At 38.7% G+C, this 12,656-nt stretch overlaps 2 protein-coding genes across 3 annotated transcripts in view; one reads left to right on the top strand and one right to left on the bottom strand.

The window, feature by feature from the left end:
* The window catches only part of LOC149562186 (cellular apoptosis susceptibility protein, putative / importin-alpha re-exporter), a 34,998-nt gene extending 23,962 nt beyond the window's left edge, over positions 1 to 11,036 (bottom strand). For both annotated transcript variants that reach the window (XR_016363899.1, XM_089825730.1), the window contains exon 1: positions 8,050 to 11,036. Coding sequence is in view for 1 of the 2 variants with exons in the window: in XM_089825730.1 (XP_089681856.1) it covers positions 8,050 to 10,935 (2,886 nt within the window). In the remaining variant the exon portion in view is untranslated. The remainder of the gene's footprint in view (positions 1 to 8,049) is intronic.
* Positions 3,091 to 3,987, top strand: LOC149562187 (uncharacterized). Its single transcript, XM_089827941.1, has 2 exons — positions 3,091 to 3,233; positions 3,384 to 3,987. The coding sequence occupies exons 1-2, from the start codon at positions 3,091 to 3,093 to the stop codon at positions 3,985 to 3,987; spliced, it is 747 nt and encodes a 248-aa protein (XP_089684067.1).
* Positions 11,037 to 12,656: the final 1,620 nt, after the last annotated feature.

Raw genomic sequence — 12,656 nt, 5'->3', positions numbered from 1 at the left:
TGATCCTAGAAGACACGTGGTGGGAAAGAGTGGAATATCTTCTAAGTTTCACCAAGCCCATCATGAGCAAGATCCACTTTGCTGACATGGATCACCCATGTTTGGGAATGGTATATGATGGCATTGACTCAAGGATTGAGTTATTGAGAGAAGTCATCAATAAAAAAGATAAAAGATCCTAAAGAAACTTTCTTCAAAGAAGTTAAGTCAATTTGTGTTGAACGGTGGAACAAAATGACCACCCCATTACGTTTTCTTGCATTTGCATTGACTCCAAAATTTTATAGTGATGAAATTCTTTCTCAACCAACAACTGTACACCATACAAAGATGGAGAAGTAAGTGATGGATGTAGGACAGCACTCACTAAACTCTTTTGTGATCATGCAATGAAGGATTTAGTTACAGATGAGTTGGTTGATTTTGTATCCTCTAGCGATCAAAGTGTTGCTGCTATCCATGACAAGTACACAAAGGATGCTCATGCTTGGTGGTACCTTAATGGCTATACATCACCACACCTTCAAACTCTTGCAATCAAACTTCTATCACATTCCAACTCTCTAACATTGTTAGTCCGTTAATGTCAGAAATAAAGTTATTTTTATAGTTGCAACTCTCTAACATTGTGACAAATTTTCAATTGGTTGCTAGTGCTTCTTCTGCTGAGAAAAATTGGATTACATACACCTTTATTCACTTAGTGAAATGCAATTGATTGGCAGCAAAGCAGAAGAATTGGTTTATGTGCATTCCAACTTGTGCCTTCTTACTTATAAACAAAATCAATACAAGGAAGGGGGCACAATGTTGTGGGATGTAGATCCTGAGAAAACAGATTTGAATTTTTCAGTTGCCGCACCATCTTTATCCTCTGTGGAGGCAAGTAGCTGACGTGCTTCTAGTTATGGAAGTGATACTGAGGCTGCATGTGGTTTCACTGATCTTGATTTTCTTGATGACCCAAATGATGCTGATTACTAATCAGTCTAATTGTAATATTTTGACAATTTAACCAATGCACAATGAATTTGATATATGATATATCTATCATAACATTCAAGTTTTGACAAATTGATATGAAACTAGACTTATAGTAAATCATTAGACATGTGCTACTGCAATATTTATGGCAATTTTGTTCCTACTTTTCAAGCTGTAAGCCTGTATACATGCACAGATATTATATATATATATATGATTTTTATATGTTTTTAGTTCTGTTTCTACTTTTCAAGTTGTACAATGCATATATATATATATGATTTTTATATGTTATTTGTACAGACATATCTAGACGTACCGAAACCCACTTCCCAAAAAAAAAAATTGTACCCATGTACCGTACCTATATTTGTGCCCGTACCCATACCGGTAACTTAGAATGAATATATATATATATATATATATATATATATATATATATATATATATATATATATATATATATATATATATATATATAACATAGGGTTGCATCCCCCCCCCCCAAACTGGGTTGTCTCGGAAATCGAGATGTCCCCAGGATGGGGGGATGGCGTCTCGGCATTTCGAGTGTCGCCACTTAGAGCGCTACCGCTGCTGGAGAAGGCGAGACGTCTCCAAGTGTGGAGGTGCAAGGGGAAGCGAAGGAGTCCCCTTCATTGTGGTGGCACGCCAGGACGTCTCCCACGACAAGCAAAAGAGGCACATTAAAAATTAAAAAGTTTAAGGCATTTTTATAATGTTTTTCTGTTTTAATTTTTATGCTATTGGGTTGGGGGGCCCATTCATTCAAAAGCCTTCTATTCTTCATTTTTATTCACATTTGCATTTCTCATTATTTGCAACAGCAAGAAGAAGAGTGCAAAGCTGAGATAAGGGTTTGTGCAAGAGTGAAGAAAGTGTTTGCAAGTGAAAAAGGAGAGCCTAGGAGCACGAAGAAAAAAATGAAGGTTTACCATTTTGTTGAAGGAGTTTTTCAAGCAAAAGATAGGGGTTTTAACTTGTTTTTCTGATTTTTCAAATGCATGTTTATAAATTATTGCTCAATGTTTTTAGTTCTAAATGTGTGTTGTTTCATTTTGTTATAATTATGAATATGATTCATTCATTGAATCGTTTATAAATATTAAATAATAGATTAAGATTTTTGATGTTTCATTTTGCAAATTCTTGTTATTTAGTTTTAAATTTTAGAAAATCTAAAGAAGGGCATAGGCTGAAAGTTTGTAAATTCAAATTGTTGACTTTATTTTTTTTTAATCTTTTTGTGAAATGCAGTGTCAAAATGAGCTCTTGCATTGATACTCATAGTGATGATGAGATGGAATTTCATTCAGATAGTGGTAGTGAATCAGACTATGAACCTAAGCCTAAGGTTGGGGCTAAGGATGATGATGACACCATTGAGAGGGGTGAGCATGAGAGTGACACTGAGGCTAGACCAAAACAGTAGGGGGCCAAACTAGTTCCCCTTCCATGGGTATTGATTTTATACTATCTGGTACTCCATCTATTGATTGCTCCTCCCCATCTTTGGCAAAGTGGGCTAGGGGTAAGTTTGATCAAAAATCTCCTTTAAAACGATTTGCCACTAGAATAACAAGCAGATCAGGAACAGGTGGCACAAGAAAGCGGAGATGCAATATTTGTGGTGATGTATGGTATGGTAGCATCACTCGAGTGAATGTACACTTCCTCTTTTGGATAGGTAAAGGTGTCTTACCATGTAAGTTTTTTTACTGAATCCAAAAACTTGAATTTTAGAATTGAATTAACAAGCTTTGGGGAGTTCCAAAGGGCTTGGGACTTCCAATGCCTACTACCTTGGCTGGTAGGCAGGAGATTCAGACTGTACAAAAGGTGCATGAGCAACAAATACAAGGGCAACAACACCGACGCATGTCTTCTTCTAGACCACAACATAGAGCTTCATCTACTACATTGCTAGGGACAACCTTTGCACCTTCCTCTACTTATAGCTCTATAGGTGTAGCAGCAACCTAGACGAACACGGAGAAACATAGGGCACAATCTAGTGACAACAACCCTAGAGCAGAATTGGTTGCAGCGTAGACAAGAGAGAAGTTATATGCATGCATTGGGAGAATGTCATTTGCCAATGGCATTCCACTTCATATTGCTCGGTCTCCTTATTTTAAGGAGGCATTTCACAATGTAGCGAAGGCAGGGTTACCATCATATGTGCCACCAAGTGAGCACAAATTAAGGACTAAAATCTTTGATGATGCGTATGCCAAGATTAGTGAGTCCATGGAGACCATGAGTGTTGTTTGGGAGTAATCAAGGTGCAGCATTATCATGGATGGGTGGATGGACATTAGACACCATCCACTCATCAATGTCATAGTCACATGTATAGAGGGCTCATTCTTTCTTAGGGCGGTTGATTGTTCAAGGCATCGAAAAGATGTTGATTTTCAGTTCCAGATTCTTCAGGAAGCCATTGAGGAGATTGGGCCACAAAATGTGGTCCAAGTAGTGACAGATGTAGCTCATGTGTGCAAAGTTGTAGGGAGGCTTATTGAGGCCACATATCGACATATTTGGTGGACTCCTTGTTGTGTGCATGCTATGAGTATGAACAATGCTCTAAAGGACATGGGAAAGATTAGCTGGATAAAGGGAGTGGTGAGTGATCGTAGAGAAGTGCAGATGTATATCTGCAACCACCACACCTCACATGCACTATTTAGGAGCTTCACCAGGAAGGAGTTCCAAAAGCTAGTTGAGACACAATATGCATCCTATTATATTCTCTTGGAGAGAATGCATGAGTTGCAGGAGCCACTGCAACTAATGGTTATGACAAATGAATGGAATAGGTGGGATAGTTCCAGGTCAAAGCAAGGGATGAGGGTGAAGGATATAGTTAAGGGTGATGTATTTTGGAGCGATGCAAAATACAATGTCTCTATTATTAGGCTAGTCTTCGAGGTGATCAAGTATGGAGATGGGGATGCGCCTACACTTGGAGAGGTGTAAGAGTGCATTGATTATATGCTTGGGCAGATGCGGGCAGTTGTACCAGAGAAGGACCCCACATTAGCCTTCTATAATGATCACATCCGGCCTATTATTTAGCATAGATGGGACAATCTTAACACACCCTTACACATGGCTGCATATGCACTGAATCCGAGTTGGTACATGACCAAGCTTGGTAGAGTTACACCACTTCACAATGATGAGGTGATCTAGTTTATATAACACTTTATGACTTTGTTTTAAGACTTAGATTCTTATCATTTTACAAATTAAAATCATTTACATCATCTTGATTCTTCTATTTGCTAATAATTTGTACCTTTTTAATATTTTCAGGTAAAGGAATGGTTCTTCAAGTGCATAGATAGGATGTATGATCTTGAGACAGCAACTAAGGTTCGCACTAAGTGGACCAAATTTGCTACTCTTAGGGGTTACAATCAAGAGACAAAGGCGGATATCAAGACTAATGCCCAAGAGGATCCCATTTTGTGGTGGTCAGCATATGGGGTGAAATCTACAACCACCACACTAGATATTTGTTTGCTGTCCCAGGTACTTAGTTCCTCAGCTTTTAACTTTTCATTGTTCATTGTTCAATGATCATTGTTCAACTTCTAATTCTCAAGTCTCACAATGGCCAATTATTTTTCATCTCAGGTTCCTAGTTCCTCAGCTTCTGAGAGGAATTGGTCTACATATAGCTTCATCCACCCTCTTAAGAGGAATAGACTTACCTCTCAGAGAGTAGAGAAGCTAGTGGTTGTACACCATGTGTTGCATATTGATGACCGCAAGACAAGTGTGTACAAGGAGAGCCCAGCATCACGATGGGATGTAGAGCTTGAGGAGCCATCGCAAATTGATGAGGAGGATGCTGCTTTAGATCCAGCCACAAGGCTAGTTGGTGTTTCCTTTTTGAATCTTGATCTTGGAGAGATTGATAGTTCCAGTGGCGATGAATTTCAACTTCCAACCTCCAGGGGATGATCATTGATCATTTATTTGGCATTTTGATTTAGACTCTTGGAGACTTGTAGTTTTTGTTTGCATTATATACTTATTTTGATATCATTATTTATGGCACGTGATACTTATTGTAATCATCTTTATGTCATGACTCATATGATAATTGATCACTATTAGATAGTAGAATCTAGATACTCATACTATTGATCTGAAGACTGATATATAGACTAATATTTATTATTTGTTGATGTTCAATGTTCAATGTTTGTTTGTCATTTGATCATGAATCATGATGTTTTGGTTGAAAACTTCAATGCAATGTTTAAGTTTTTTACATCTTTGTATTTTATATTGTATAATTGTAGTACATCTTTTTATAACTAGCATTTTAAGTACCATATGTATAATATATACACCCCTGCTCCCTTCGCCACCTGCCTCCTCCCCCCCCCCCCCCTGCCCCCCACATCCGCCGCAGCCAACCCCCCACTATCCCCAAATCAAGGCCCCTTTTTCCCCCCATCTCGGAAACTTGTCCACCCGTCCCATTGTTCCCCCATCTCCCAGGGCAGTGTAACTATAATAGATAGATAGATAGATATTTACATAGTTACTGATTATGTATTTCAGAAATTATTCATATACTTAATATTATTTGTATATCTCAGAAATATATATATATATATATATATATATATCAAAACTCCATAATTATCAGCCTTGAATCTATTTACTAATTGAAGGCATGTTAAATGGAAGGTAATCAAGTATCATGGTCCACGTAGGGACATGGCCATTGGCCACGTAGAGTCATGTCCCAATGGAAACATGAACTCGTTCCGACATACTTATATTGGATTGCCAGCTGAGATGGAATTTCAATAACAACAGTAATATACCTTCATCGGCAGCGAACAGTTTATGTTAATCTGCAGTTTCATTCTTATTGTTCTGAACAAAATTGAAGTTAGCATATCTATTACTGTCTGAAATATATATTCAGTTACTATATCAGATCAGTACTATAACAGATCAGAATTATTGTTGATTGAAAATATTATACTACTGATCTCTATAAGAGATCCATAAACATTTACAGTCCTGTGTATGCTACAGGATAACTGCATAAATCTGGAAAATGTATGTTGGAGATTTCAGAGTGGAAGCTATCAGCTCCAAATTTCCTCTCATAGCTCTGGCCAAAGCAAAATTTGCATTTTTATATCACAGAAGGTGAATTTGATGAGGGTGCTAGTGAGTTATCTTTAAAATTTAAAATAAATACAACAGAGCAAACTTCCACATGATGATGAACATCAGTCAGAGAATATAGAGGGGAAAAAATTGTGAACTTGTCAATGTTTAACAGAGTGGCACAGTGGAAATAGTGGAGAGCAAAGCCTAAGTATGGAGATTATACTACATATTGCTGCAATTCTGTTGAGATATTTGAAGAAGGTTCCATTTGCAAGTATGTGATGTCCCTCATTAGTTTAGGACTGGAAGTTACCAAAAAGTACTTAATGAGCTTAAGACCTTAAATTGACAAAATTATAATGATTCAATCTAGATAATCAAAGTAAGGAAATTATTCATTCATTCATCTTACCATTTTAGTTTATCTATATGCAATTATTAACATCCATTCCAGCCTTAACTACTTTAGGTTGAGAAGGAAGGTTTTAAAATGTAACCAAGGTGTGCCTAAAGACCAATTAGAATAGGCTCCCTCAAAGATAAAGCCAATATTTTATCTTGGGACTTTGTCCTCAACGCTCCGGCATGCTGACCCCTACCCTATCTTGGAATTGATTGAATTTAGACAAGCCCCTCCTTGGAGACATTTTAGGACTTCTCCGCTCCATCACTAAATAGTAATAAGTCTTAGTGTGTTTTCTTTTATACATATCTCTGAGTAATTGTTCATATTTCTTATGTTTATATTTACTTATGTATGGTATCTGCTTATTATTAAGAAATCACAAATACTGTGGCATACCTGATGCCGGTATACATTTAAGCAATGGTTTTGCTGCTACAGACTACAATCTGTTTCCCCTAGTTCTGATGTTATTTCCTTTGAAGAAAATTTGGATTTATTTCTTCTTTTCTCCTCCCCCTCCTTTGAGAGAGTGAAGGCTTGTTTTCTTATATCTAGTGATAGAATGTGTTGGGAGAGACAAACCTCGTGTCTCTCAATAACTAATCACACTGTTACCTTAATCCATCGAAATCCAATCCAATCATATATTATGTGAACGCTTAGACTCTAATTCACTAATATCTCATTACGCTCTGTTTAATAACAACTTAATAAGGTTGATTGATAGTGACATTGTGATTGCTTGGCTATGCAATATCAATGGTCTTCAAATTATGTTTGGCTCCCTCAATCCCATAAATATTAACATCCAATTCTCGCAGATATCCTCCACACCATATTATTAACGACAATATCTAAGGAGTCGACTCAATGCTGTAATCGCTGTCTTTCATTTTAGTTACTTTTGGATTCTGCCAGATCATTGCCTATGTGGCTGGTATTCCATGCTTGTCTTGTGTTGGATGGTAAATAAGTATTACCCAGTACTTCACTTATTTCATTTGATAATATGTTTATTTATTGATTTCGGTAATTAACTTGTTTATTTATTTATTTTTATATTTTAATACTGTTATGATTATTTCTTATCCAATAATATTCTGGAAAATGGGATAGCATAGTTAGGGTTACAAAACGGGGGGCATGACAAAGTATGATACAAGATAGCACAACCAACAAAAAAGATTCACACCTTCTGTGTTTTTTTGTGATCCCAGAACTCCAAAGAATCATAGCCAGGATTAGTCAATGGAGCGAAGATTTATAAGTCCTTCCAAAAACTTAGGCCAAAATCAAAAGTCAATCTTGTCACTCCTGTCTATAATTTTTTATCAATAACAAGCATTTGCAGAACATTTACACCAACAATTCTATCCCTTACCGATCAGATGCATAAAGAAAATGCTTATCTTGTTTTTGGTATGCAAAAACAATAACAATGTTCAACATATGGAAAGAAAACCAGGAGGGAGAGAGAGGCAGCTAACCTAGACAATAGAAAACCCATTAGTACTGCAGGACTCAGCAAGTGCAGTTTGATTGGCAGGTTCCAGAGACTGCTGAATGATGCCAGGATACCTTCCTGGGGCATGTGCAGAAATTCTTGCCAATGAAGATATAAGAAATCCTTTTGGATCTTTAACATCCCTAACTGGATCCTCCTCTTTTTTTCCAGCATTGTAAAGTTGAGCAAATGCTGGAGTGTATCCTGCAGTCTCTTCTAGGTCTGGAACTTCCACCTCGTCCTCCACTCTCTCTCCTTCTGGTCTCACAAGCAAACTCATAATGCTATCAAGCATTTTCCCCCAGAGCCGAATGTGTGAATCATCCAAGAATACTGGAGATTCACATAAAAGCCTTGTCGCTGCAACTAAGCACAACTTTGTCTCATAAACTCCAACAATCAATTTTAGTGTAGGCACCCAAAATCGCTCCACAATTACCGGAAAAATACCTGGCTGAACTGCATTGATAGACTCTGTGAGAGCTATATGACCATGCTTAACCAAAAAAAGAGACATGAAAACTATAACTGATTTATCAAATTTAACAGTATGTGCATCTTGAAGACGAAGAAAGAGCACATTCCAGATATTTCCCAAATAAGGAGATATTGCTTCAAAGCTTAAAAATTGGATTGTGGTGTTTAGTATGTAAAACCCTGAGCTTTCTGTGCTCTTTGCTGAAATTAGCTTACTAAATATACCAAGCACTTGGCTCAGTCGCCCTTCCTGACTCACTTCTTGTGGAGACTTCTCTAAATAGGCCTGCAATAGCCTTACAAGAGCAGGAACATTGGCTTTTTTTTGCCAGGTTTCAGGGGAAAGAAGCAGCTGGAAAATCGGCATGTATGTTGGAGGAAGAGGAGGCCGATTTATTTCAATAAGCTGGGCCAGTAGTTGAAGAGCGTATGGTATGAACTCAGTGACATCATTAACCATAATAGTTTGTAAAACTGGAAACAGGTTCGCTTCAAAACTTGTAATCAAACTTGGCTCTTTCTCACAGGATCGTCTTACCAACCCAGCAACTGACTCAAACAAGTAGTGATTGAACACAGGATTTTTAGGATTCTTACAAACTTCGTTAAGAATGGTCGTTAAACCTGTAAGGCAGGCAATTGCCAAATCTCCAGCAAGGTCTGCAATTCCCAAAACCCTCATTATACACTTCATTACATATGCATTCTCTTGGGACTCTGGCAATTTAAGTGCATTAAACAGATTGGTCATAAGAGGCTGCACAAACTGATTGATGTCTGCTGAAGTATAACGTAACTGATTGCCTTCCTTAATGATCAACATTTTCTCAATGCAGTTAGCAGCATAGGAATGGACAACATTGGATTCGGATAAAAGGAATCTCATTAAATTAGGAATTAGACTCAGAGTAGTGGCCTTGGGAATTTGGTAGCGGAATGTTGTGATAAACTTCAAAGCATCAGCCTTCAACAATGCTTGTGAGTTCACATCCTCGCTCTGCAACTCGGGCATTATCATAGACATGACGAATTGCTCAAAATTGACCAAATCAGTACTTACCGATGCTCCGGCAGCCTGTTTAGTTGACAGAGAAACCACCAAGTATATAGCACAGTTCTTGTCCTTCCAGTTCCCAGCGGGATTCGCGGCATACTTTGCCTGCATGTTCTGTATGTGCATTGAGATCATACCCATCACATGTTCCCTATAATGAGTTGCCAGTCCTTTCACTAATTCGCAGGCGATTCGCCTTCTCGTGTCAAGATCACTACCCTCAATATCTCTTCTAATATATTCCACGTGATTCATCTCAAACAGCTCCTCGTCCTCATCCCTGATCATAACATTGGGCACCACAATGCTCTCGCAAATCTGTTGCAAAACATCGATGCCACTAAACAATACATGATGAACGCTCTTGCTTACCGTTGTCAAAAACTTGATAGCAGTAACGGCCAACCGGTCATGACTGGGCGTAGTAGAAATGTTCATGAGTAAACCCCAGACGGCGGAGGCAAAGTCCTTCAAATAATCCTGGAACTCCTCTTCATTCTTTTCCATGTAGAGATTAATGTTCTCACAGATGGCAGCTCTGAGATGGTCCACAAGGCTCTCCTCCACAGCAGGGTACGGAGTGGTCAAGTAAGTGCGAAACTCCGTCATCCATTCCTTCATATGGTTCTCGAAAAATTCAGGAAGCTCCTGAAAGTTTAACGAAAAGAAGACCCTACAGCACAGCCTCTGGCACTCAAAAAGCTGCCCCAAAACCGCTCCATTCTGCATATTCCCCACAATAAGCTGCCCCGTTCGAAGAAAAATATCGAGCAACGGAGCCGCGAAGCCATCGAGGCAATACTTGAGATCAATGTAAAGATCATTGCTCTTATACTGATACCTAAACTTCTTAAAAATCGAGTTCGCAGTTTGAAGAACACCGTTGATTACCGTATAGTCAACAGAACCCTGGAGATTCGACACGAGCTCCGGAAGCAGGGTTTGCCACGCCTTGGGAAAATCATGCTTGCTTATGATGGCCAGGGCTTCGCTAAGCTGACTCTGCACACGCGGAGGCGCGCTCAGCATGGACGCCACAATGACCCCTTTGATTTGCTCCTTGTCCGAATCCTGTATTACGGCGTGGTCGGATGAATCCGCATCCTGCAACGCCCATCTGTGTCTTACATAGTTCTTAAAATTAACCGCGGCCGCCTGTCTAACTTGCTCCTCCACTGCCTGCTCCGAGAGCAGGCGCAGAATGGCAATCCCATAACCTGGCTGATTGGCTGCCTGTTTCAGATACTCCTCTGCCTGTCTCCTCGGCTCCGGATCGGGCACTAGGGTTTGCAAAAAACACTGCGACAGGGATTGAACGGTTTCTGGAGTGTATTGCATTCTGAGACCAACAAATTACTCCCAAAGGATCTCCAACAACGATCCCTCCGACAGAAGAAGATACGCCTCCGTTATGGTCTCTGATTTACAGGAGTTGAAGCAAAAATCTTCGGAGGAAAGGAAAGTGAGAAACTAAACCTATGAGCTCAACGGTGAAGATGAGATGGTGGAATCCAGCGGCTATCGATGCACCGCGTTGCGCGTCAGCGTTCGAAAACAATTTGCCGCTTGATTTTTGGCAACGGTAAAAGTTGCTCACAAGGATCGCCTTTTCGCTTTCAATCACTTGGTGGACAAAACTAATTTTAAAATTTAGTTTGGAATATACAAGAACAACATAATTTAAATCTTCATCAGGCTAAGTTTATGGTACAGCCTTTCCTATATCACTATTTTTCTTAGGGCCCGTTTTGGTTAGTGGAATAGGATGTGAATAGGATTATAAAATTAGAATAAGTTTCTAATTTTTTGTTTGCTATACGGAATGGGATTAGAGAATAGGATTTTGAATTCTTATTTTAGTCTAAAATGGGCTTTTATCCATTCTTAAAAAAACTTGTAACTGGAATGGGCCAATCCCATTCCCAATCTCACTGTGACAAAATCTATAATCCGTCGGGTCCGCCAATTTACTTTTCCCAACATATTGCGAATTGTATGTTTCGTTGGGTCCGTAGAAAAACTCTCGCTCCTGCATTTCGCGACGCCATTTTAGGAGATCGATTTTAGAGGTCCATTTCAGGAGATTGATTGCAGAGGTCTTCCATTTCTTAGAGGTCTTGCATTTCGAGGTATGTTCTTGCATTTCGCTACCCCATTGCATGTTTCCAAAATATTTTTTTACCGCTGCAATTAAAAATCCGGTGAAGGAAAAAAGATGGGTTAAAAGAAAATTGAGTTTTTGTGGGTCTACTTCCAACACCACAATAGCCCAAGATGCATTCTTCTCAAACCCCCGCAAAATAACATGCTAGATTTTGGGTTCTGAGTGTTGGAAATATTCAAGATATAACAGTTTACTGAGAGGGGAGGGGTGAATCAGTAAACATAAAATCTTAAATCAATTCATATTAACCAGTAAAATATTTAATCACCTAATCTGCAGTATGTAGACATTCATAACACATAAGCACAGAGATTTTGGTGACCCAGAAACCTTCCAAAATAGAAAGTAAAACTGGGGTGGGGATGAAACCCACAAATCTTCTTTACTGCAGTAGGAAGTTAGCCGATTAAGGCATACAATGATCACTTCTGGTGATCTGCCCTGTTAGGAGCATAAAGGATTGTTATATCCACCTTGTTAAAGGATTTGAAACATACTTCATAAGTATGCACTCTGTTAGGAGATTTAGTACAAAGACTGTTAAGTCTACCCTGTTAAAGGATTTATAAAAACTGATTCACCTGTTAGAATGAAACAGTGGATCTGAATACAACTGATTGCTGATAAGATCCGCTATGCTCTGATTGTCCTTGATATGACAGATAAAACATTTCTGCTCCAATGCTGACCTTGCTGAAAACCTTCAAAATTCAGCTTACATGCTTTCGCACACATTCTTCACATTACATTTAGAATGATACAATACATTACATATATATACCATCCAAGTTAAAATTACATGCAATGGTCGGCTGAATAAAAGTAGACAAAATTTAACTGAGTCGGCCAAATAGCAAAACAAACTCGGTAGAACAAACTTCTTTGTTTACCGACT

This window comes from Cupressus sempervirens, chromosome 4, assembly GCF_028749045.1.
Source record: "Cupressus sempervirens isolate cs-2001-9-10 chromosome 4, ASM2874904v1, whole genome shotgun sequence".
NCBI lineage: Eukaryota > Viridiplantae > Streptophyta > Pinopsida > Cupressales > Cupressaceae > Cupressus > Cupressus sempervirens.
This window is presented reverse-complemented; position numbering and strand designations above follow the sequence as displayed.